Genomic DNA, 26,411 nt, shown 5'->3' on the forward strand with positions numbered 1-26,411 from the left:
ACAGTATTTGTTTTCGTAACTAATAGTACAGCTATGGGCCAAAAGTTTTACATCACCTAGATTTTAGGCTTGAGACCATTAAAATAAATAAATAAATAAACTATATGAACATCATTTATTTGTATTTATTTTATTTTATTGTATTTAACAATCATGTAATCAAATAAACTACAAAATTATATTGCAAAAATCTACAGGGAGCCATACTAGCTGTACAGTAGTTCATGTTAGATTTCAATTTCTGGCAGTTTTTTGTTAAGTATATTGAAAACTACAAAGCGGTATGTAATTCAATATGTTAACGTAACATTATTCAGCAGGTTTCATTCGACTTTATGAAGCAAAATGTGTTAATGATATAGGGTGAGGTTAAACGTTTGGCCATAACAGTAATGCTCCAAAAAGCAGACAAATAATGAATTCCAATAGCCCCACCTACTGGAAGATGCATGAAAATACAAAGGCCTTTTTCCATCCAACTTTTAAGCTCTGTAAAATTTATGCGAATAAGAATATATGTGACAAAAGTTTCTACCCATTCATTTCAATAAAAAAAAATGGCCAAAAAAAACACCAAAAAACAAAAACAAAAAAACGGTCTATTAAAAAAATACTCTTTTGTTTAATAAAATGCTGGCCAAAAAACAAAACAAAAACAAGCTGAGAACATAAGAAGAAACGTTTTAACACTAATCTCTCTCTATCTCTCTCTATATATCAATATAAAATGTGAAATAAATTGACCTTATTTATTTTATGTTCGACTACTGATAAATAAAGTGGTAGAAACTTAATTTCCTAGTGTGAGTTGCTTGAATGTGTATTGTTATTAAACTGTACTTTTGAAATCATGAATTTGTTTTCTACGAACAAGTAGTCTGCTCCCTGACTATTTTAGGGAATACTTTTGAATCATGTTATACGTTGATTCAAATCATGTGATGAATACTATTCATATATGGACTGTATCGGGGGGTTCCGCAAATATAAACCAATCAAAAATAAACCAGTATTAGTATTTTTTTTTTTTTTTTTTAATCGTGTCACTGCGCTGATTTGCCTGACAATCGCAAAGCAAATATTATTGAATGCGTCACCTTGTGCTAAAGATACTAATTTAAAATAAATTACTCAGTAAACCCCCTCCCCCACTGCAATTTGTAAATGAGAGAGCATTATCTGTATCATTTCAGATATATTCTAAAATAACACAAACTGAGAAATAATGTTGGAATTTGTTAATCTTTTTATTCTTTATTCAGTAATTATTTTCTCCCATTTTAATAGTGGGCTTTTGATTGGCTGATTTGGCAGTCTCCACTGGTGCACCATGCAGTGGCCTGAAACCTAGTCTCCTGCAACCACACCCACACATACTTTCTAAATGGCTTCATAATAATACAACTGGTTTTTTTTTCTGCTTATGCAGTTTAGTAGTATGCATACTAGTACACTGTACTACACAAAATTGGAAGACTTCTAACAAAAGTGCAGAAATAGAATAAGCAACCTATGAACATGCACCAGCCAGGCACTTCCTTACATCCCCAGATTCGGATACTCTTTGTTTAGGTAATCTAAACCCAGTTAAACATGATGTGGTCAAGCTGTATCAAGTGACACAAGTGTTTCACATCCAGAGTTTAAGGTTCAAACCTTACACAAATGATCACAGAAGTAATAAAACAAAACCACTAGTGATACAATGATTTTATTGTTATTGAATGTGTTACACATTTCCCTCTCACACAGCGGCTTGTGAAATGATTATAAAACTTCTAACCACATAAATACTGTTGTTTCCAATGCTACAAAATTGACAACCAGTAAAAACATGCAAACCACCAGTTCATAAATGATTCTATGGTACCATATATTTTTTAATACTGTGTCATGCAAACACCTTACATAATGCATTCTCATCTGCCAGGCTGCATAGTATATACATATCCCCCTCCACACTCAGGTCAGTTTAAAACAGTTTTGTTTCTCTCCCACACAGAATAAGAACGCAATGCATACGGTCAAAAATCTTTCCTAATTGAATATCAGTAAAAATGAAGTGTCCATTTATTCTGAATTTGAAAAAACCCTGGTGTACAATCCGATTCTGCTTATTTCTCAAAGACGTCAGCTTTTTAGCTGGTTTATTTTTTTCACTATGTAGGCTCACTACCAATATATCTGCACTGTTTTTGAAGTACTGCTGTTTTGCAGTCTTATTAGGGGGAAGGATTTGTGTGAAAAGTGTCATGTTCTTGAAAAAGTAGAAGTTGTACTACTTGTCCACAGGATGAATAAATCGAAATGAGTCCCATTGCAAAGCAGTTTCCACGCCTTACAACGTTAAATAGCAATTACCTTTAAAACTAATTTTACAGCTTTTTTTTGTTCTTTTGCCTTTTTTTGATGTTTGCAATTAAGTCAGTCCAACTGCCGTTTTCCAAATAACTAAGTTTTACTGATATCTTCTTACTCTAGCTACTGGAATAGGGAAGTCTTGTGTGTTAGTTACCAGAATAGGGAAGCAGAGAGGTGGCAAATTCCAGCAACCGGGGTCTGAGCAGGTAATATGAAAACGAAGAGACACATCTTACTCAGGTGACAAGAAAATATCAATCAACATTATTTGAATTATTATTTAAAACAGATCTATTGCAATAGTCATAAAAAGGACAGTAAAAAAAATAAATAAATAAAAAAAAGTTAAAATGTCATTTGAACTAATTACATTAGAAGTCTTTTTTATATTAACTATGGTGGGTGATAAGGTTCATTTGGGGTTTATGCTCTCAGTTAACCAGTTGTCAAAGCTATGGCTGAAAAAGGTAAACATAATATGCACATTATAGTGAGGCCAGTCCAACAGGCAGACAGGTTGAAATGGTTTAGTACTGGTTGTGTATGTAGGTATGAAATCAAATCTACCTTATTTCGAGCAAATGAAGATAACTTTACCTTGAAAAGCTTTTTGTAAGTTGGTTATTTCTGAGACAGAAAAATTTTATTAAAAAAAAAAGCAGTGTAAATAAATGACCATGCTAGTAGAAAACTCTTATTTACAACCATTTTACAAACAAACAAACAATAGTACACCGTTATGCTGTGCTGGTGCATGACTGGGTACTGGAATCAAGTGAGCTCCATGATCATTACTGGGTCACCACAGAAACTGTACAGTTCACTCATATCAAAGGTTCAAATTGTCCCTGGGCAAATCCTCTTTAATCCAGGAAAATGAATACACTTTTTGTTTAGTTTTTTTGTTAAAGGAATGGTGTCATATATTAAAAGTGCTGAAACTCAAAACAAGCATTTGAAAAGAAAAAAAGTTAATTTATACATTGTATAAAGATTTCTCATGCAAGGTGTTAGCTGTTTATGCTCGTCACATTCTTAATTCTTCAACCAGGCTTGCATTCCTGACATTTGTAAAAACTAAAATAAGAATGGTTTGGGTCAGTTCCATTGCCACGTAGATATCCTTGTAGTCTTTCTCTTTCTTTATCCTTCAGGTGCTGGCTCTGGCTTTAGAATTTGATATGCTATTATATATTCTGGATAAGCCTAAAAAAGTAAAACATAACACACAATTAACTGGGCCCTAGCAGTACCATTTTGATACCCCCCAAAGGTTACACTGAAACTATCCAATATGAAGTCTGAACTCGGTATCATGACACATTTAGACACGATTTCAATATGACAAGATCAAAATAACATGTACCTGCTCTCCTCTGTAAATAACATATTCTGCCAAAGCCAGTCCATTGACACTGGGCCTGCCAGTAACTGAGTGGTGCCCTGGTGGGGAGTGAGCCATTTTCATTGCGCTGAACTGCAGGAATGACTTTCCCAGGGTTACACGACAGAACAGCAAATGCCTGAAAAGGGAGCACAACAGGTAGAACAATGTTCTTAATTTGAATATATAGCAATCAAAATATTATTATTATTATTATTATTATTATTATTATTATTATTATTATTATTATTTATTTCTTAGCAGACGCCCAGGGCGACTTACAATTGTTACAAGATATCACATTATTTTTACATACAATTACATTATTTTTTACACATTATTTTTACATACAATTACCCATTTATACAGTTGGGTTTTTACTGGAGCAATCTAGGTAAAGTACCTTGCTCAAGGGTACAGCAGCAATGTACCCCACCTCCGATTGAACCCACAACCCTCCGGTCAAGAGTCCAGAGCCCTAACCACTACTCCACACTTATTAGTTTTGAAAACTTCTTGACAAACCTCTCCTAGTTCCATCATACGATGCAAAACGTACTGATTTATAGAAAACATTTTGGTAGCGTATATGTATTATCAAATATGACCCAGGGAATCCTAGAATAAAACTTTGTGACAAACAAAGCCAGTATCTAAATTTGATAATCATATGGAAATCAAAGTTACACAACACTGACAAATTATGCCTAAGGAGTTTATATAACATCAAAAATGGAGTCTGTACATTTGAGATATGATGCGTTTGAAAGTCAAGTGGTGGATTTACTAAAGCCCTCAGAGTAAGTACTACTTACCTCTGGCAAATATAGCAAGACCTATCCTTGTGTACTGGGCACCCAGTGCCTCCCCCAATTCCATACACATACTGATTGCTTTTGGAGGAGTTTTCTGCAAAATATATTCCCGCTCCAAACATCCCTCCAATGTATGCATGCCTTTCATCAAAACCCTTATGGATAATTGCATTCACGAATGGAGAGCCTGCAGGCAAAAAAACCCAAAAACAACATTATTAAATCTGTGCTAATGATATATACAACAGACCCAAGAGGGTCTGTGGCAATGCAGTTGTATGTTTTGGCATTAGTTTATAGTTCTTATGACTAACTAATGTTAACTTACATAGGGCAGTTCAATATTCGTGCTATTCAAGGTCTGTGACACCAGCTGGTGTCACCATATGCATTTGTTGTCAAAGGGCAAGCTTTGACACTAACTGGAACACATTAACATATTATAGTCCAGATCTTGCACTTACCATGGAACAGCATCCTTTCATTAGAATGGATAGGACTTTCCTCAGAAACTTCCTTCCTGCGGTGAGTATACCTCTCCCATAGCTTTTTATTGCAAACTTTTTGTATCTGGAATTACAGAAAGCAGGTGAGATTTTTACTTCTTTCACATTTTCAGTGTTTAAAGCAGGAGCTTAAAGAACATTAATCAAGTTTCAAGGCAGCACTTCTCGTGATCCATTTCTTACAACTAAAGATTGTAAAAGTCTTGGGGATTTCAGAGGCAATATAAGAATTCTCAGGGATTATTCCATTTACCTTTATGATGTTGTATCTGTTGAAAACTCCCCCCGCGTGGCCCCCATCTCTGTGTTCTCGGATTGTGCTCTGCAACTGTTGAAAGAACATACTTCTGGTTTACGTTACGCAAGACAACCAACTTCACTGTGTGTTAGCATAACTGATTCCTTTACATAGCTTCACTTCATATTCTAGGGGATCTAGGAATAAAAAGCTTATAAAAAATAAAATGTATTCAAATATTAATGAATGCATACATATTTGGGAATGACAAGTAAAATGCTGCAAATATTTGAAATGAATGTTTTACGTGGGCTCGATCCCTTCCCACCCCTGACCATAAATGCACAGTAGGACTTGTTAAGTCTGCCATACAGAAACAGATTACTAACACTTCAGTTTACTTTGAAATTGGTTTAAATTGCACTAAAATTTGAATTCTCAACGACTCACCTCCTCTTCCACAGACTGGAACTCTTTGTCATCAGGTGCAAGGTCTATAAGGATTGTCCCACTGTTCGCAGTGTTCAGCGTTAGATATGGGTTCAAACCTAGAACAAGTATTTAAAAATAATCCATTTATATTGTATTGTACGTCTAGACAGAGTTATCAGCTGGAACATGTTATACCGTGTATCATTTATCTTAAAAGATTTTACATTTTGTTTGCTGTTTATTTTTATTTGTAAAATAAAAGGTTGTATCAGTAATGTCCAGTAACTTAAACGTTATCAACTGGGTCTACTACAAATTATAACAGAAAAACAATATTAACATGTTAATTAATTCTGAATATTTTTTTACTCATATTTAAGACCTTTTCCACAAGGTTTTAGAGAAAACCTTTTCGGCCTTTAAGTATTAGAGCCGATATCTGTGACTATACTGTACCTTGTTGTACAGCTATTAGCCTTTCGACACCTTTGATGATTTTATGCCGGTGTCCGTAAGCATTGATTCCAATTTCTTTCAATTCTTGGTGGCCCATTTCAACCAATACATCCAGAGTGATCTACAAATCCAAGATATATTTCTTAACCAAGCTTTCAGCATTGCTTAATACACAGAAGCATATCAACTCTTAATATTCACATCAATACAAACTCATCACATTAATAAATAAGATTACTTTGTTACATGTGTAGCATCTATATAAAAACCCATAATGTAACCAATACATTCTTCTGTGGTAAATGCATTTGTGCTTAAGAGTTGAAAATGTTATACCGTAGTACCTACTTAACTATAAAGCCCAAAACTTAATTTCAATTTGAATGGAGAACACATTAATTATTCACATTTTTCTAATGGGGATGAGATAAAGACTACAGACCATCTTAGCAAATTACAAGACCAGGCTATTGAAATGCAGAATTCCTTACAAGTGCTCTCATAAAATTAATCTCTGCTCAACTGCTGCTTGAAAATGTAATCAGCTACTCTATTTACACCAGTACCAATTCAAAGTGTTTTATAATGATCTATTACTAGACTGAAGTCTAAAACCTACACCTTAGCGACTTTGTGTCAAGTGATTAGCAATCATATTGTCCACACATCAGCCCACAATCTGCCAGTTCATATTTCCCAAGTGTGGGCTTTAAAATGAAATCAAGATATACAGCATTTTGTTTACCTGCTCTCTTTCAAAGATTTCTAACAGATGCTCAAAGGCAAGGTTCTTCAAAAATTGTTTGATGTTCATGTCTATACCAAGAACTGGAAATGAAAAAGATTTAGATTAAGGCTGATATAGTCAATGCCTTATAAAAACAAATTATGTACTATAAATATATAATATATGGTCCACTGAAAACAAATGCAGGTTACAGTTGTCATAAATCCAAACTATATCCAAGTTTAAAATAGTAAACTATGAATCAATCACATCTGTAATGGATGGAGAGTTTATAACTTTGTAAGGCTCTATTGGTGGCCTAAGGTGGTATAATAAAAAAACACTGAAGACAAGCTACTTTTTAATGCATTCTGGTTGAACAGTTTTGAAAGTTGGGTTAGAAAAATAACACATTATTTTAATATAAAATGTGAGGTGAAAATAAACTGCTATTCACCAGTGTATGTTTTTGTGCACATATTAAACCTACTGGAGACTTTTTTATGCACATATTGTTGACTTCCTGGTACCATAAATCAATTGTACACTACTGTGTTTGTTAAAGGTGGTGTGAGTGACAGCCTGTAGGCTAAAACCAGTAAGGCACTGTTCCATGATCTCCTTACCCTGTTCCTTCTTGTCTGTCCTCACAGCGCCCTCGGCCCCACTGCCGCCTACCAGGATAGGTAGCTCGGGGAAGCCCACGGACAGGTTATCCAGGCTGCTGGCTGCAGACAGGCTGGCAGGGCTGGATGGTATAGAGGAGAGGGCAGAGACGGGAGTGGCTGATGTTGCAGCCACACTGATAACCTGGGGCTTGTAGCAGGACGGCAGGGCTGAAGGAGGCATGGCTGCTGTTAGCAAAGCTCTGGCATCGTCCGTCTGAAGACAAGATATGAAGGAAGGAAATAAAACAATGAAGGCTACTGAAGTACAGTAACTAAAAACAAATGTTATCTGTAATAACTACTAGAGCAGTATGTAGTCTGAGTTTCCAAAGAATGACATAGTCAATGGGTTGTATGGAGCCAAGCAGCCAAGACAGTCATGACTGTCAATAGATTTGTTTTCTGTATTGTCATTTGAACTTCTTAAAAGGTTTACAGTAAGGTGTGAAACACCACCTAACTATCAAAAAGTTCTGCTAAAGAAATGAAATAACTCAGTCAAACTCCTGACTGTTCTGCCTTTTTAAAGTGATTTCTAAACTAAAGGCTGTAGCATTAGAATGCTACATCAACTAAAGAAATGCTTGATTTTCCCATCTAATATTGCTACGGATTCTTAAGCCTCATGGGATCAAAATTTGCTGCCAATTCCTTCACTTTAGGATGTTATTTGTGATACTTTGGCCCAGGCTGTGAATCTTCGTTTGTTTACTGGCTTTGAGAAACAGAATCCGATACAAGAAGAAGGAATGTAATTTACCAACACACTATATTTTTTGGCAATGCTTGGGTGACGTTAATTATGAATCCTGTATTTCCCTGAAGCATTGTGCCGAGCTCGGTATGACAGCACTGAGACGTCACTAATACCGTCACAAGGTCCAGCGGTGACTGCCCCTCCTGGTTTGTCAGAGATGCATCGGCCCCATGTGCTAACAGGAGGGCACACAGCTGGGTCTTGCCTTTCTGGGCTGCCTCGTGTAGGGGGGTGAAGGCCCATGTATCTGTGGCATTCACACATGCGTTGTACTTGATCAGCAAAGCTGCCACATCCACATGCTGCAAATGAAACACATGTATGCAATCGCTTGTGCTTTCTCTACCCTTAATTTCCCTTTTTTAGTAACTTAACCCTTCCCCGCCTTGGTACTACAGTTATGCTTTATTATAACGGACACTGAAGGGACAAAGTGGTTCAGCATTGACTTTGTAAGCACTGATTTGGAACTTTTACAAACATACAAGTGTGTGTATCTGGTCTAAAACTGTCAGCTCAGTACAGCGGTCAGAAATCACAATGCTGGCCTTTTGACAGGTTTGCCATAAAAATAAATGAAGGGAGAAAGGGTTAAATTACTTAATTAAATATAGAATCTCATATTGTATTATGTCTAAGATTTTGAACTAACAGCAGAATTCCAAGAAGAATATCAGGCCATGCATTAAACATTTTTAATAAGGTTGTTTCATATCATAAACCATGTGATTGCATGGACACCTTTTATTATTATTATTATTATTTAATGCATGTCAAAAGATTAATAAAACGCGTAAATAAGTTGGGTAGGATACCAAGGTCAACTGGTCCCAATAAACAGGTTTTCCCTGTATAGCCATGCGGAATTAGAACATACTAATTAGCGAAAGCACGACAGACTTTTTTAAATGTCACTACAATACACAATTTGAGAATGGCAGATAACATTCGCTTCCCTCTGGGCCACACTGAAATTCTGCACTTTAATATATTTTTCCCAACATACCTGACATAACTCAAAAGCAATTACAGTCATGTCTCACAAAAGGCTTTCATGCCAGGTCTGCTTTAGAAAGCTTTCTACTCACCCCATAAGAAGCTGCGTTATGCAATGGGATGAGGCCTCCCTTGTCCTGGGAGTTGACTTCAGCTCCGTGCTGCAGCAGGTACTCAGCCACCTCTAAATTGTTATACCCAGCTAGTAAACAGAGAGCACAGAAAGTGGCAGATAAGGGAGAAGGACTTACCTGACTCCTGTGCATTATTCCATCAGTATTATTCCCTGAATTATATATACTGAGCATGCCAATGAATCGTATAACCACACTTGGGTACACAAGCAAGATTAAGTCATTTAAGGTGCTGGTGGATCAAAGGTCAGGAGGGCTCCAGACCTTGAGGACCGCAATTGTGCACCCCTGCTTTAACGGGTTGTGTGCACTTTCTAACTTAACTATTAATTGAATTATCTGTAACACTTTATGAACGCTATACAAATACAGTACTACCCTTCCATTAAAAGCATTTCAAACAAAAGCAAAAAGCTGGAACATCGGGAACTAGTAAAAAAAAAAATGTATTTACAGTTGCGGTGTCACTATTCTTATAGCGACTTTTAAAAAGTAACAAAACAAATCAACCATTTTTTATTTTTTGCAGTATTACCGTTAAATAATCCAAATAAATGTTTGTTATTTCATACTTTTTTTAAACCCACTAGAAGTATAGCAGCGTCATAATTAAAATCTAATCCTAGGGTTTTGTATAAAAACACAACTCTATTCTAAGCCATTTGCAAAAAATGGATCAGATAAAGACAGTGACTTTTCAGAGCACTGACCTGCCAAATGCAGTGGTGTTGAATGCCTGCCTTGCGTATCTCTGCAATTGACATTTTCAGGGCTACAGAGCTTCTTAACCCTGGCTAAACAGCCCTTCTTCGCAGCGTCCAATAAAGCGGCATCACCTCTAAGAAGGTCCTGGATGTCCGTATCCCCATCCTTCACCAAGTCCAGGGGCGTGTGTCCGTCTCTGTTCTTTTTGATGGGGTCAGCCCCATGCTGTAAACAGAAGCAAAGCAATCAAGCAACAGCAGCACATCACTGTATTTATCTTACAGCAGTTAATCAGAGTAGCCAAAACAGTTGACTATTAAAGTACCCATGAGGTAAATTTGTATCTGAATAAAACCAAATACAGATGTCGACGATGATTATGGCCTAAGGGAAGGCCCAGGCTCATTATTGTAGACATTAATTTAGGATCCAGACTGACAGCAGATGTGTTTTGATCTACGCAGCCTACAATTACAGCAATGGAAGGTAAACAGAGTTAGGGGAATATCCTTTTTTTTCTTGATCAAGTCAAGTCTCTTCAGTCACCAATTTAAATGTACAATGTCACATTATTTTTCTTTCATTGAATGAATATGTAGTTAGTGATTTCTATTCTGCGAGATCCCAATATAGGATGAAATGTTCACTCTGGATTACCAGAAAAAGTACCTGAAGCAACAGCTTGCAGATCTCGTATTTTCCTTTAGCTGCAGCCTCATGCAGAGGGGTGAACCTCCATAAATCAGCCACGTTCACTACAGCCCCGTGTGTCACCAGCAGCTCTGCTACTTCATAGTGCCCATAGGAGCATGCATTGTGCAACGGAACCAGACCACTGCAAAGGACGGTGAACAAAAAAATATGAAATGACATAATATTTTCCCCATGCCAAAATGTTAGAATTTTACAGTCAAAGCTGTTTTAAAACAACCACGCAAAGCGGTCTTACTCAGACTTATTTTTACCAGACAGTTTAAAAAGGGAATTATATTCAGTCAATCTTGCTCTCAAGTGACTCAAGTAGTTACTTATTAGGATTACTGTATGCCTGTTGGCGGTAACATATTTAAAACTATCAGTCTTAGTATGTCAGACAAAAACTGTCTTGCAATAATGTATGATGATTTCCAGGTACTTGCAAGAAACATGTCCGTACCCCTTATCTTTTGCGTGCACATCTGCACCGTGCTGCAGTAAGTACTCTACCACGGCAACTCTGTTGTAGCCCGCAGCGAAGTGGAGAGGTGTGGAAAGCCGTCCCTCGATGTCTCTGCAGTTAACATTCTGGAGGGTGCAAAGTTTCTGGAAGAACAAAGATGCCCTGTTAGCTGTCACTTCCCTGGTTAACTATGCACTTGTATTGTATGTTGACATGCCCCTCACGTTTTCAGTTTGTGTACTTGTAAATGTAGCCCCTAAACAGTCCCTGCTTTATGTGAGAAGTGACTTGCTTCTCCTTCCCAGAATCCTACGGGATATCCCCTGGTTGTGCAATCAAGAGTTCACCTCTAAATATGCACATAATTCAATCAGTATCCCCAAACTGGGACCATCCTAAATCGAGAGAGAGATAATAAATGCATTCAATCTCACAGCCTCTGCTGACATAAGATGTGAAAATAACAGCTCTCCCCATAGGGGTATAATGGCCTTTTTTAAAGCACAGGATCCCCACATGGTGGCAGAAAAACAAAAAACCCAATTTGGGACTTAACACATGAATACATAAGATGGAAACTAAATTGGAAGAAAAAATAGGTTTGGTCACAGCTCAAGTGTACACACAGATTATAGGAGCGAAACTAAAATCTTGCAGCTGACTGTTCAATGGAGCCTTTAAGGTTTTCATCGCAGTGAGAGCGCAATAGCACGACATGTCAAAAATATAACATTTTAAATAGGTATATGCCTTTTGGTTCTTAATCCATTATCTACTTTTTGCATGTAGCTAAAGGTCATGTTGCACAAGGAGTTATGTTGTAAGAAGATCTGCTCAGTGGTTGTAGGTGTTAAATACAGAGCCTGCCCAGCGAATAAAATCATTACCTTAACAACTTCTGAATCTCCGGATTTTGCAGCTTCAAGCAACTGCCGATCACTGTCAGAGTTTCCAATTAGCACTCCTTCTGTTAGGGGAAAAAGAAAAAGCAAATTTTGAATGACGACTATTTTCTTTTTAATATCCTACGGGGACTAGGATAGGATATCTAACTAAATAGTTTCAATGTCTTCAGTAGAAAGACAATATAAACCTGCAGATTTAAGTGGAGCCCAATATCTGTATACAGGTCTGCAGTGAAGAACAAGAACAATAAGAATTCAAATCATATCCTGAAGTCCTGATGGTACCAGGTTACTTTCGAATTTAAAGTGGGACTTGACTGTAGATTTAGAAGTCAATGGCAAGGTGAAGTTGAGCTAAAGAATGTTCCAACCTAGTTTAATCACAATTGGATAACACGGTTTCATAGAAATTCATTCCCAGCAGGGATTAGTAATTATTTTGTCCACCTACCTTGCAGTACTTGCTGCACATTTTCATTGCCCATTTGGGAAGCTGAAAAGCCTTGCAGGGACACTATTAAGGGATCACAGCCTGAACTAAGTAGCAAGCGGATGGTCTGGAGATGGCCACAGTGGGCGGCCCTATGCAGAGCAGTCTGTCCAAGGTGATCCAAGGCATTGACCTGCCAAAATAATAGTGACCAAACTATGAGCGTGCAAATCTGTGCTTGCATTGTTTTGTCGATGTTTAAAGTTGGTTGTTAGACTTTACTTTTGTGAATTTGGCACAATCAATAAGATGCTAAAGGTAATTGTTAGAGCTCAGTTTACAATATTTGCAAAAGTGAAAGATCTGCTTTTATGCCAACCAGGTATGTATTTAAATGATCTGTAGCACCAGTCTAGTCCTCCAACATTAGGTGCAATATGTTCACTTGTACTAAGTTAAAGAATATTGCTGCGCAGATTTATTTTTATAAAATACAAATTTTGCACTGCTACTAACCCTCCTGGCCAAAATGTAATAAATAAAACACTGTACTTACTTTTGCTTCATGCTTTACAAGTACCTCGACAACATCATTATGAGATTTTTCAGATGCCATATGAAGTGGTGTTAAGAAACTAAAAATATATATAAAAAAAAGATCAAAATGCTTCGATAAACAAATAGCTCTTTCATAAAAGTTGATGGATTATAAACAGAAGTCCATTTTTTTAAAAACTGCAATTTCCATTGAACTGCACTCACTCTTTTGTCTTCTCATTCACATTGGCTCCTTTCCTCAGCAGTAACTCACACACCTGCTTTCTCTTGGGATATGGAGAAGTGGCTGCACAGTGCTGTCATGAAAAAAGAAAAACGTTTCATGCTAAATAAGTCAAGCCGACACACAGCAGAGCCGACTATTCAATTTTTACACAAAGAAATCAAGACTAATCTGAGAAAAAAAAAACTATAATACTCCCTTATAAAAGTCTCCCATAGTAACAGCATAGTAAAGTGTAATAACGCATACTGATATGATAATAAATCCCAGAGCTATGTTAAACTATGGTAAATGTGTAGTTAAACCATGGAAAACTGAAAGATGAGGGCTTTTCCAGTAAATACTCACTCTAAATTTGTATTCATAAAATTGCTTATATGAAGTTATATTTACTTAAAAATAAAAGATTATGGACTAAAATATTGGTTCTTACCAGTGCTGTTTCGTGCGTCTGAGGGTGTTTGAAATTCACTATATCCAAGGTAAGGTGTTTCTTGATACGTGCAATATCCGTTTCCCTTGAAGCCTGCAATAACGTGTGACCTTTGAACTCATCTAGGAAAGACAACAAAACATGAATTCAAGATTCAGCATTTTAGCCACATTAAAATTCTACTTTCCCTTTGGGTTCAGTAATATAATATTAACCATTCAGCATACCAATACAACAATGAGGTCATAATTATGACATAAAAATATTGAAATACAGTGCACTCAATGCTGTTTACATTGTAAATCTCTCATATAGACAGTGGGCTTCCATTTCACAGTATACTGTTTTAGGAACCAAATTAAAACCAGTATGCATATGGTGGATATTAAAGGTTGTATTCGATTTTTACATTTATTGGGAATAACGGGTTAAGCTAAGGTTAGTAAAACAAAGCCTAATTGGGCTGTATGCTTTTGATTTGCAGCTCTCAAAAGTTAGTTGGTCTTACTGTTTATTCATTTAATAGGCTAGAATTAAAAGTCCTGGCCACTCTATTGATTGTTTCATAAATGGAGGATCTGAGGGGCTCCTGAGTGGCGCATCCAGTAAAGGCGCTCCTCGAAGGGTGTGCCCTATAGCTTGGAGATCGCAGGTTCGAATCCAGGCTATGTCACAGCTGACCGTGACCGAGAGTTCCTAGGGGGCGGCGCACAATTGGCTGAGCGCTGCCCGGGTAGGGAGGGCTTAGGTCGGCAGGGGAATCCACGGCTCACCGCGCCTGTGGCTCTGCAGCGGAGCCGCCAGATCTGTGTTGTCCTCCGGCACTATAGGTCTGGTGGCATTGCTGTGGATCTGCAGTGCGAAAAATGACGGCTTGGAAGGAGCACGTTTCGGAGGACGCGTGTTCCAGCCTCCGTTTCCCGAGTCGGCGGAGGGGTTGCGAGCGGTGAGCCGGGATACAGATAATAATTGGGCATGCTAAATTGGGGTGAAAACCGGGGTAAAAATAATTGGCGACGACTAAATTATTAAAAAAAAAAAAAAAAAATGGAGGATCTGACTTACAAAAGAAAATGCTGAATATTCTACTTGATATCATTATTTTTTTTATTTTTTTTTAATGTACTTACATGCCAAACGTTCCTTTAACTGGGGTGTAGGTGCCAAATCAAGGGCACTCTTGTTGTGGCAGTTTAAGAGAGTTGGGTCAGCACCATAACTTAGCAACAGGGAGCACACTTCTACCCTGTTCTTGGAGGCTGCCTCGTGCAGTGATGTGAACTGCCAAAGATCAACTGCATTTACACAAGCACCATGCTGAAAAGACATTAACAGGAAAGACCAACATTATAAACATTGCCTTACACTAGCCAATATGCTGAAATCGTATGATCTTAACTGAACAGATGCTTAACTGAACACCTACCATGGTTCCTGCAGCTCTCAGCTGAGCAAATTTAAGACCTTTTTAAGACCAATCTTTAGAAAATGTAAGACCCATTTTCACATCAAGTATACCAAATGTAAATACTAAAATTGTGACTAGTTCAAATACCATCTAACAATTATTTATTCAAGCTGTATGAATTGTAAAAAAAATTGTAACAGTTGATGCAAGGGTTATTGTTCAATCTTTCTTTAATCAATAGAGCAGCAGTTCATTCCAACTCAATTATATATTTATGAAATCTTAAATGACATTAAGAGCTGTCAAAGCTGAAAAAAAACAGCACTCTCACTTGACCTACGTTCTGACACGTTATAAACATTAAATTAAATATAGTTTGACTATATACATATATACACAGTATTGTGCAAAAGTTTTAGGCAGGTGTGAAAAAATGCTGTAAAGTAAGAATGCTTTCAAAAATAGACATGTTAATAGTTTATATTTATCAATTAACAAAATGCAAAGTGAGTGAACAGAAGAAAAATCTACATCAAATCAATATTTGGTGTGACCACCCTTTGCCTTCAAAACAGCATCAATTCTTCTAGGTACACTTGCACACAGTTTTTGAAGGAACTCGGCAGGTACGTTGGCCCAAACATCTTGGAGAACTAACCACAGTTCTTCTGTGGATTTAGGCAGCCTCAGTTGCTTCTCTCTCTTCATGTAATCCCAGACAGACTCGATGATGTTGAGATCAGGGCTCTGTGGGGGCCATACCATTACTTCCAGGACTCCTTGTTCTTCTTTACGCTGAAGATAGTTCTTAATGACTTTTGCTGTATGTTTGGGGTCGTTGTCATGCTGCAGAATAAATTTGGGGCCAATCAGATGCCTCCCTGATGGTATTGCATGACGGATAAGTATCTGCCTGTACTTCTCAGCATTGAGGAGACCATTAATTCTGACCAAATCCCCAACTCCATTTGCAGAAATGCAGCCCCAAACTTGCAAGGAACCTCCACCATGCTTCACTGTTGCCTGCAGACACTCATTCGTGTACCGCTCTCCAGCCCTTCGGCAAACAAACTGCCTTCTGCTACAGCCAAATATTTCAAATTTTGACTCATCAGTCCAGAGCACCTGCTGCCATTTTCCTGCACCCCAGTTCCTGTGTTTTTGTGCATAGTTGAGTCGCTTGGCCTTGTTTCCACGTCGGAGGTATGGCTTTTTGGCCGCAAGTCTTTCATGAAGGCCACTTCTGACCAGACTTCTCCAGACAGTAGATGGGTGTACCAGGATCCCACTGTTTTCTGCCAATTCTGAGCTGATGGCACTGCTGGACATCTTCCGATTGCGAAGGGAAGTAAGCATGATGTGTCTTTCATCTGCTGCAGTAAGTTTCCTTGGCCGACCACTGCGTCTACGGTCCTCAACGTTGCCCGTTTCTTTGTGCTTCTTCAAAAGAGCTTGGACAGAACATCTGGAAACCCCTGTCTGCCTTGAAATTTCTGCCTGGGAGAGACCTTGCTGATGCAGTATAAATACCTTGTGTCTTGCTGCTGTGCTCAGTCTTGCCATGGTGTATGACTTTTGACAGTAAACTGTCTTCAGCAACCTCACCTTGTTAGCTGAGTTTGGCTGTTCCTCACCCAGTTTTATTCCTCCTACACAGCTGTTTCTGTTTCAGTTAATGATTGTGTTTCAACCTACATATTGAATTGATGATCATTAGCACCGGTTTGGTATAATTGTTTAATCATACACCTGACTATATGCCTACAAAATCCCTGACTTTGTGCAAGTGTACCTAGAAGAATTGATGCTGTTTTGAAGGCAAAGGGTGGTCACACCAAATATTGATTTGATTTAGATTTTTCTTCTGTTCACTCACTTTGCATTTAGTTAATTGATAAATATAATCTATTAACATGTCTATTTTTGAAAGCATTCTTACTTTACAGCATTTTTACACACCTGCCTAAAACTTTTGCACAGTACTGTATATATATATATATATATATATATATATATATATATATATATATATATATATATATAATCCTGGAGATAACATAACAGTTTGAACCATTAGCATTATTTAGCCATCAGTATCAATCGAATTTAATCTTTAAAAAAAAAAAAAAAAAATACTCCATTGCATTTCTCACTTGTTTTTTTCTATACATTTGGAATCACTCATTGTTTTTTACAACAACAAAGAGAGGTTCGAACGAGTGGCATTTGTGGAACTAATCCGTTCTGTTTATTCAGCAACACACATAGGCTACAACTAGTAGTGATTCATTTTATTTATTTTTTGTTTGGCAGACTTACACAAGGTTACGTACATAGTAAACTAAGAAGAACGGTAAAAAAAAATAAAAAATAATTATGGTGCACAAACTGATTTTCTGACAGCGTGAATCAGCTCTCTAGAAAGTACACACCGTCTGTATGAGAGCTTATGTAGATTTTGCTATTAATATTTCTCTCTGATATGAAAAAACATTAAATACTAGAAAAATATTCTCATTAAAAAAAATACATTTTACTTGCTTCCAAACTGGTTTCATTATGACAGTGCACAAGAAATGGCTTTAAGAATTCAAGATTCTTTAAAATCAATTTCTGCCTGGAAGTGAGGTCTTTTGCCCCACTCCCACTGTGACGAGGTTTCAGCAGCTTCCTGCTTGTGTTTGGGCTTCTACCACTGACCAAAAATAATTATAAATACATATTACAGTATCATTACTCGTATCTATATAATTAAAAGCATACAGTAATGCACTGTGAATATGTAAGTACTATGTGCGTATAATAGGACCGTGGATATTGCTAATTTCATACTCTGCAAATTCCAGCATGAGAACTTATACTTCAGGAACATAGACTGCACAAATGTTCAATATTGCAATAAAAAAAAAAGTTTATAACAGTTATAACATTAGGCTATAGCAATGTCAATATTTATTTCATTGACGTCTGTGCTCTGAACCAACTCGAGTCGAGGTGCATCCAAAATAATAAAATCGAATCTGTTCAAAAAGCGCAACACTCGCTCCTAGTACAAAATATTTATTAGATTAAAAGATTGGCGTGGGAGATTGGCCGTCAAGCGGTCGTCAGATGAATAATTTGAAGACTTTTATAAATATTTTGTACTACGAGCGAGTGCTGTGCTTTTGAACAGACTAGAATACAACTTTAATAGCTACTACAAGTTTGTGTTATAGGTTTAAATATGCAACAACGTAATCTACATTCTCTCTATTTCACACACACACAGACGCGCACCCCTCCTCCTCGTATTTGATTAAATTAGCAATACAAGCATACAGTAGGGGTTTGAAAGGGATATCGAACACGACTGACTGTAGAAATTGATTCTAATGAGAGCACACACTCACACACAGTATCTGCTTCGGCGTTAACAAGTTATAACAATTATTTACTTAGGTACCTGAAGTTCCAAAGGAATTTCCCTCCATCTTTGCTCCTTCGATGAGTGATCATGACAGGAAATGTCACTTATGTCAAAGACACAGTTAAGGTAGGTTAAGTGGCATTTTTTTTTAAATGGGAATAATATTGTATTCATTTTTTAATACATAAAACCCAAATCCCCACAACACGATTGAGCTCGCTAGTAGTAGTATCAACTCGAGGAGACGGCAACATCTTTACAATACCGCTTAAAATAAAAATTCAAATGCCTAAAGTTTTAGACAAGTTCTAGTAGTACATAGACTTTCTGATCTGCATTGGTGTATGTGCTTACTACATTTCACTTCATTTGACCGAATCCTTTGTGTGACGAGTGTGCAATGATAATACTTCTTTGGTTCGGTAAATTACTAGAAGTCAGTGATGAAAAGTGTAGTCTCTAAATCTTAAACATTTACTGTGCCTTGTTCGTGCTGATATTTTCGAGTTTATTTGTTGTATGTTTTCATTTACTTACAATCATGTTTGCTAGCGATCATTGTTTAGGGTACGGGCGGTTTCTTATTTAATACTCGGATACGCATGGCAGTTTTCAGAACTTGATCTCTGGTATCGTGTTTTTTATTTTTATAGAAACAAATAATTTAAGACCTTTTTAAGACCTTCAACTGAAAATCGGTCATATTTAAGACCTTTCAAGGCCTTAATAATTGAAAAACTAATTTAAGACTTTTTAAGGATCCGCGGGAACCCTGCCTACTATTATCAAACAGTGACACCTGCTGGGCTAACTTTATGGATCTACAAATAAATCACACAGCACTGACTCCAAATAACACTAATTTTCACCCTAAGCTTTTATAAATGTTTAATTTTCATTTCTAGAAAAATGAAATTGCATTTTATCAAAATATTTTTTTCCAGACTTATGATTATGCTTCAAGAACACAATGTTATGTTTGCAAACTTTGCAGAAATCTGTAAGCAGAATGAATCAGAGAAGGATTTGATTGTGCGGATTTGAATATCTGCTTCAACCAGAACTGATAATACCATTGGGGAAAAAAAGTAATTTTCAGATATACAGACCTTTACTAACAGTTCAGTCACTTCGTAATGTCCATACGAACAGGCATTGTGAAGAGGCACTAAATCCCTGCAATACAACACCACAAATTCAGTACAGAGTATGCAGTATCTCCAAGCCAGAAAATGCTTGAGTGAAAAGTTCTTACCCTTTATCCTTGGCTTGCACATCAGCTCCGTGTTGCAGTAACAGCTGTACAATTTTAACCCTGTTGTATCCTGCAGCCAGATGTAACGGTGTTGACTGAAACACAGTAAAACAAGTGATGTGCTTGTTTTGAAAATCAATCTATGTATATAAAGGACTTGCAGTACTTCTTGATATGTATAGCTTCTTTAACAGACCAATAAATTTAATTAAAACAAAATGACTGTAAAATTCTATCAATTCACTATCTTAATGCATCACCAAGAAAAGAAACAAAAAGACCAAATGCAGTCAATACCATAATGCACCATGCTAGCACAGCTGGTCAGACTGTGTGGATACAAATTGGAGCAAGACTACGATATAGGAAAAAAGAATATGTGTGTCACAGTGTGGAGATAACATGCAAATAGGAGCCTTGGGCCAAACCTCTTATGACAACAAGAAAAAAATAATACCTTTCTTCCATCACTTGCATGGCAATTCACATTTAATGGTGTAAGAAGAGCCATCATTTTTTCTTCATTTCCACCTCTACAAGAAAAAATGCATATTACATCCAATACTACTGAACATAGATAGGTGCCCAAGGGTTTAGCTTTAACATGCTGAACTGTAGATACAGTAAACTACATTTACAATTTAACATAAAGCCACATTTTCCAATTCTGTTGAAAACACAGCAAATAATTTAGCCTATATGGATGTTATGAAAAAATGAATAGCCCTCCGGACAATACTTTTACACACTTGGGTCAGCAAGGGCTAAATACATACAAAGTAAATTCAAATATAATTGTAATTGCTTTTTTTTTTTTTTTTAATCTTCTCTTACTATTTATGGGGTTTGCAATAATTCTGAACAATTTGGGGTTCTATTGCTTCAATACTGGGTTATCGTTTCTCTCTGCCTTTCCCTGGTTTTCAAATTGCTTTGGGCTCATCTGGAGAATCCTCAGGTGTCTGGACTGAGCATACCTCCTCATTCCATTCAAATCATGTGACAATATGACCTTTAAACTATCATGGCCCCACCTACTCTCATATTCATTATAATTTTGAATAAACACTGAGCTGAGAATTAACATAAATATTTCAAAACAGTGACTTACCTTGCACTTTCAAGTAACTCATCTTTCTTGTATTCACCTGCAGATAAACAAATACATCTTGTGTAAAAATGTTATGCGCAGCACAACCTTCGACCTGGCTGGATTTGTAGTTCTGTTGCCTTGGAAACCAAAATTCAAAGAAAGTGACTATATGGTTTGCAAATTCAGTTGTTCCACTGTGTCCTTCAGATGAGAGGTAGGAATTTAAAAATCCTTTATCCCCTATGTTGATAATGAGCAGAGGTTCTTACTATGCTGCCCAGGCAACATTCCTCCCTTCTATAAAGACATGTTGCCACTAAATCAGTATGATATATTGTTCTGGATAGTTCTTCAGGATCAGTGACCCATGCTTTCATGACATTCCTGACCATTTGTTTGAAATTCACATGGCTTGACTTCTTGACATGGTCTGCAACCGGCTCCTTCTTTCTACAATACCAACTAGATTTATATATTTATATATTTATCCATTCATTCATTTAATTTATTTTTGAACAAGACTATGTCTTTTAAAGTGACCAAGAATCGCTAAAGATTTTAAAAGCAGTGATAACATTTTTAATTTTTACTTAAAAACAAACAAACCAAAAACACTCTCAAGGTGAAAAAGTCAAACAGACATATTTCACAATGTAGCTTTTTATAGGCTTCATTTTTGCATTATACTTTTTTTTTTTTTTTTTTTTTCTTTTTAACTCCTAGACCGCCTAGATTGCACCTACCAGTCAGGACTGATTTAGCAGATGGCTCTGCCAGGTCAAAGGAAGTCTTTCCATCTGTATTGCGGATTGTCGGATCAGCTCCATGCTGCAGAAGGACTATAGGAAATAAAAACATTCCATGAAATATAGGATTCTGAAGCACTCCTACACTCATACATTAACATTAGAAATGTATTGTGCACTATATATACACAATTAAGAGGTTGAACTACGACAAAATGATTATGTTAAATTAAGACATAATACAGTATGTTGTTTTGTACGCTGCATCAGTGACTGTGCTGGATCAAATTTGCTCTTCTGCCGATGGAATCAAACTGGATTTATTTCAGATCGCTTTCAACTCAACCCCAGTGGCAGATGTAAACAAGACGTTAGTTATTAAGATCATACTTTACCTATGCACACATCAATCTTGCCCTTGATGGCAGCCTCATGGAGGGGTGTGTAGTTCCAATTGTCTCTTGAATTGGGGTCGGCCCCGTGCCGCAACAGGAGATTGACAACTTCAGCGTGACCAAAGGAACAGGCATTGTGAAGAGAAATCAGGCCTCCATCATCACGAGCGTGGACATTAGCACCATTCTGAAGGAGATAATCAACCACGTCCTTCCGACCAAATCCTGAAACAGTGTGACATGCAGTAAACAGGCACCAGAAACTTAAGACATTATTAAACCTTTGCTATTTTAATACTCAACTCTAATGGAACATCCAAAAATGACCAATATGTAATTAACGAGGCTGAATATTTTCACTTCCATTCTAGCTTTTTTGTTTTCTTTGAAATTCTAGTCAATATATTTATAAGCATGGAGGGAACATAAGGGTTTTTCACAGCTACACAATCCGTTACCTACAAAATAAGAAATGGAGGGTGCAACTGACTCTTCCATGCAAACGCATCATTTAAATATAAACCTGATAATTGCAGCACCAGTTTTCACTACTGTATGATGGTATGGTCTGCCAGGTTCATCTACTATACATTCTGGTGGGCAAATTAACCCATGTTAACGCTCCAAATACACATTCATAGTGTTAAAACAAATTAAAGAAGGGATTCACAGATGTTATTTATTTATTTATTTTACCAGTTTGAACAGATGCGTTGGGGGGAGAAAAAATGACCAAGCAATGAAACCAGGTGAACCAGACAGACAACAAGACAACATTACAAACACATACTAAACAAGTCTTGGTAATTTTTGTACTTCAATTAAATGAACTGTATTTCTACAGCAAAAGCACACAAAAGTGGCTGTTAACTGCTCCAACACTTGCTTAACCTACAAGTAGTGGACAAAAAAATGGAAACACCTGGGTAAATGAGGGACACCAAGTATACTGAAAGCAAGGGCTTCCACACAGGTGTGGCTCATGCGTTAATTAAATAAATAACATTCCAGCATGCTTAGGGTCATGTATAAAAATGCTGGACAGAACTGGTTGCCTATAGTTATGGTTAGCATGGCTGCAAGAGGAGATTTCGGTGACTTTGAAAGAGGGGTGATTGTTGGGGCGCGTTTGGCAGGACAGCTCAACTTGCTGATGTTTTACCAGCAACGGTGTCTAAGGTGATGTCGGCATGTAACTCCGAGGGAAAGACATCATCAGCAAAGGGCAACAGGCGGAAGCGCATACTCCAGGATCGTGATATCCGTTCATTAATTCTAAGTGCAAGGCAAAACAGGCGAGTAACTGCAGATCAGTTGACTGCAAATTTCAACTTGGTGCGCGAGCTGCCAGTTTCATCAAAAATGGTCCGCCGAGAACTCCACAGAGCGGGATACCATAGTGGCCCAACGCCCTATTAAGTGACTTTACATTGGTGTTACCATTTTTTTCCCCACTATCTGTAGATACATCACTGAGATCAAGTGAACTAAAATAAATCGCAACTGGTGGTTAAGCTTTGAGACCTAGACTTGAATGTTTTGCACATACTGTTTTGCACATACAGACAGCCCCGGTTGCAACTGAAAGCAGTCGGTTAAAAGGCCTGGATGAAATCTTCACGCCCTATTATTTAGTTTAATACATGGCAGGGCCATGCGCTGCAATGTACTATTAATAACTCACACTGAGTCAATCCCAGTGCAGTGCACATAAAGCTACTGTCATCAGCAGCCATTATTAGAGAAAATTGTATTTTAACATATACATGCAATGAACACAATTGAGAAACACAAGCATACACATGGTATGCTATTTTTGCAAGACCAGAAATGGTTTTAGAATTGTCATTGGCATTTTCACCACATACTGTACATTTATCATACATATTCCTGCAATATCCGACAAAAATGTATTCGATTTTATCGTAATGCACAAGTCTACTTTTCTACGTAATATCTGGTCTATGTGCCGTTAAATATTTTACGTGTTGTTTAAGCATGTCAGCAATTCGTTTCATTTAAAACACTGTTTTTGGTCGCTAGTGTTTGGGTGGTGGACCTCCACCAGTTCTCCACACCCGTGAGGCCTGCGTTATTTTACCTGCAGCAAAGTGCAGCGGTGTAGATTTCCTGCCAGCCGTGTCCCTGCTGTTCACGTTCTCTGGGTTTATTAGCTTCTTCACTCGCTCCACGTCCCCGTTTCTGCAGGCCTCGAAGAGCTCTCTGGTCGGTTCGCCGCACATAGTTGTCTCTACCCCTAGTAGAGCCGAGCCAACACCCGAACCCGAGGCTCCTGCACAGCGACGGGCCGACATCGTCGGAGTGCTTTGATTTCTTCTAGACAAACCGAGATCCAGAGTCCGAGTCTGCAGACGCCCAGGGCCGAAGCCAAACGATGCACTACAACTCACCGATCTCTGGAAACCATAGCCCCAAAAGTCACTGCGTGCAAACCACAACAAGAACTGGGCGCCAGTGGGCAACAGTGTGTCTCTCTTGCAAATTCACTAACTGAGTCGAAGAAATGGAAATCAAAATCTGATCAATCAAAAATGATCAGTCTTACATTTCATCAAAAATTCTACAACGAATCACCGATTCATCTTAAAAAAAAAAAAAATCCGATCTGCACAGTCCACAAGTCTATCTCAGAGTGTGATGTTATTATCTGTTCGTAAAATAATGTTGATTGATTATTAAACTTCCTCAGTGAAAAGTTGAACCCCTCTTCCAGAGCCGCAGTCCTTCCTAGTCGGTGTGTGATGGATTCATTCTTTTCCACGTCACGTGATCCGAGGCTGCAAGGCGTTTGTAAACAATGCTGGATAGGGGCAGTTCACACCAGCCAAGCACAGCAGGGTCCAGTAAATGGGATTTAGCTTTAGGGATAACAACAGTAAAATACAAACACTGGGAAATATTAATTACAAATAATAACAATAATAAAAAATGACACATTTTATTTTGTGTGACAATAAATACTGTATTCTGCTCTTGGGACATGAGTCAAGTCTCTAGGAAAAACAAACATCTATCTGGCTGTAGTTTGCAATGGCCATGCTGACTTCCCAAATGTAATTCTTTTTTGACTTGATGTTTGGATGCCGCAATTCCATAACCTCTAGTGGCCATGGTCGTTCCCTCCGCCCCCCTAATTAAAATCCTGTTAAGTGTTGCGATCTTGGTTCTCGCAGGCAGGCACATCACACAGGGCGAGGCAATCCACACACAAGCGGAGGGCGGGCGCGAACCCGGGTCCTCTCGCACTAAACCAGGTGTATTTCCAATAAATCTACTTTTTTCTCCTTCAATACTTATATATATATATATATATATATATATATATATATATATATATATATATATATATATATATATATATATATATATATATATATATAATGCGCGCATGCATGCTATGGTCCAACTGAATGGTCTGGCATAGAGAGTAAAGAAATCCAATATTTTCATTTGGGAAACTTATATTTAAGCTGTGCCACCGTTAGGGAGGTAGAGAGAAAGAATTGTTTGGCAAAAAAGTAATTTTCTGCGGAATCAGTGGGCTTCACACACACACAGAGCACACTGGGAGCAAACCGAGTAGATATTTGTTATGCTGTCAGCACCTTTAAACCCTTTAGAAGTGATATGAAAAGGGTTTGTATTTTTAGCAGGGGACTGCGAGCCTTAAAGTTCTACTTTGAAAACACAAGAGGGAGCTAGAGGCCCTTGGAAGAAAATCCTATGGCAAGGGGTTTCAGCAAAGCAATACTGTACATGTATAATAATTTGCATGATTTATTTATTTTTTTAATAAATGAATATCTATAGTAATGATAGTTTTTTATTTTAAGATACATAATTTGGAGATTAGACATACTTTATTGGACACTTCACTATGGTGTAAGTATTGCCATACATTCTGACCTTTTAAATGCGACACCACTGGAAAATTCTTCTTAAATGTCGTGCATAGCGCTGGCACGTCTAAACTTATAGATTTATCTGAAGCTATCCTTGACTTTTATTTAAACCACAGATTAATTTATTTTCCTGTAAACCGACACAATAAACAAGTATAACAAATAAAAACAATTCCATGCTTCTTTAATGAAAAAAAAGTTGTGAAATAAAAGGATAGCATGTATCCATATTGTATTATTGTGAAATACAGTCCTTTAATCTAAACACAGTAAACCTTATTAACAGCTTCAATCC

The 26,411-nt window shown here is 37.4% G+C and overlaps 1 protein-coding gene across 3 annotated transcripts; it reads right to left on the reverse strand.

The window, feature by feature from the left end:
• Nucleotides 1–1,695: 1,695 nt before the first annotated feature.
• LOC117415846 (poly [ADP-ribose] polymerase tankyrase-2) lies at nt 1,696–25,087 on the reverse strand. 3 transcript variants are annotated; one of them, XM_034026696.3, is made up of 27 exons: nt 24,295–25,087; nt 22,194–22,418; nt 21,796–21,891; nt 21,071–21,107; nt 20,417–20,492; nt 19,960–20,054; nt 19,814–19,880; nt 15,018–15,204; nt 13,888–14,009; nt 13,436–13,527; nt 13,230–13,308; nt 12,695–12,866; nt 12,226–12,305; nt 11,336–11,481; nt 10,849–11,014; nt 10,311–10,404; nt 9,433–9,542; nt 8,458–8,646; nt 7,546–7,801; nt 6,938–7,020; nt 6,193–6,313; nt 5,755–5,852; nt 5,320–5,394; nt 5,025–5,130; nt 4,561–4,747; nt 3,728–3,884; nt 1,696–3,567 (listed from the first exon to the last, which is right to left on the reverse strand). In XM_034026696.3, exons 1-27 carry the CDS (start codon nt 24,506–24,508, stop codon nt 3,505–3,507), a joined length of 3,393 nt encoding a protein of 1,130 aa, XP_033882587.3. In that variant the 5' UTR covers nt 24,509–25,087; the 3' UTR covers nt 1,696–3,504. The 3 variants fall into 3 exon arrangements, with proteins under 3 accessions (XP_033882587.3, XP_033882586.3, XP_033882588.3); XM_034026695.3 differs by having other exon boundaries at nt 10,185–10,404; XM_034026697.3 differs by lacking the exon at nt 8,458–8,646 and having other exon boundaries at nt 10,185–10,404.
• Nucleotides 25,088–26,411: the final 1,324 nt, after the last annotated feature.

The sequence above is a fragment of the Acipenser ruthenus genome, chromosome 7 (genome assembly GCF_902713425.1).
Source record: "Acipenser ruthenus chromosome 7, fAciRut3.2 maternal haplotype, whole genome shotgun sequence".
Classification (NCBI taxonomy): Eukaryota; Metazoa; Chordata; class Actinopteri; order Acipenseriformes; family Acipenseridae; genus Acipenser; species Acipenser ruthenus.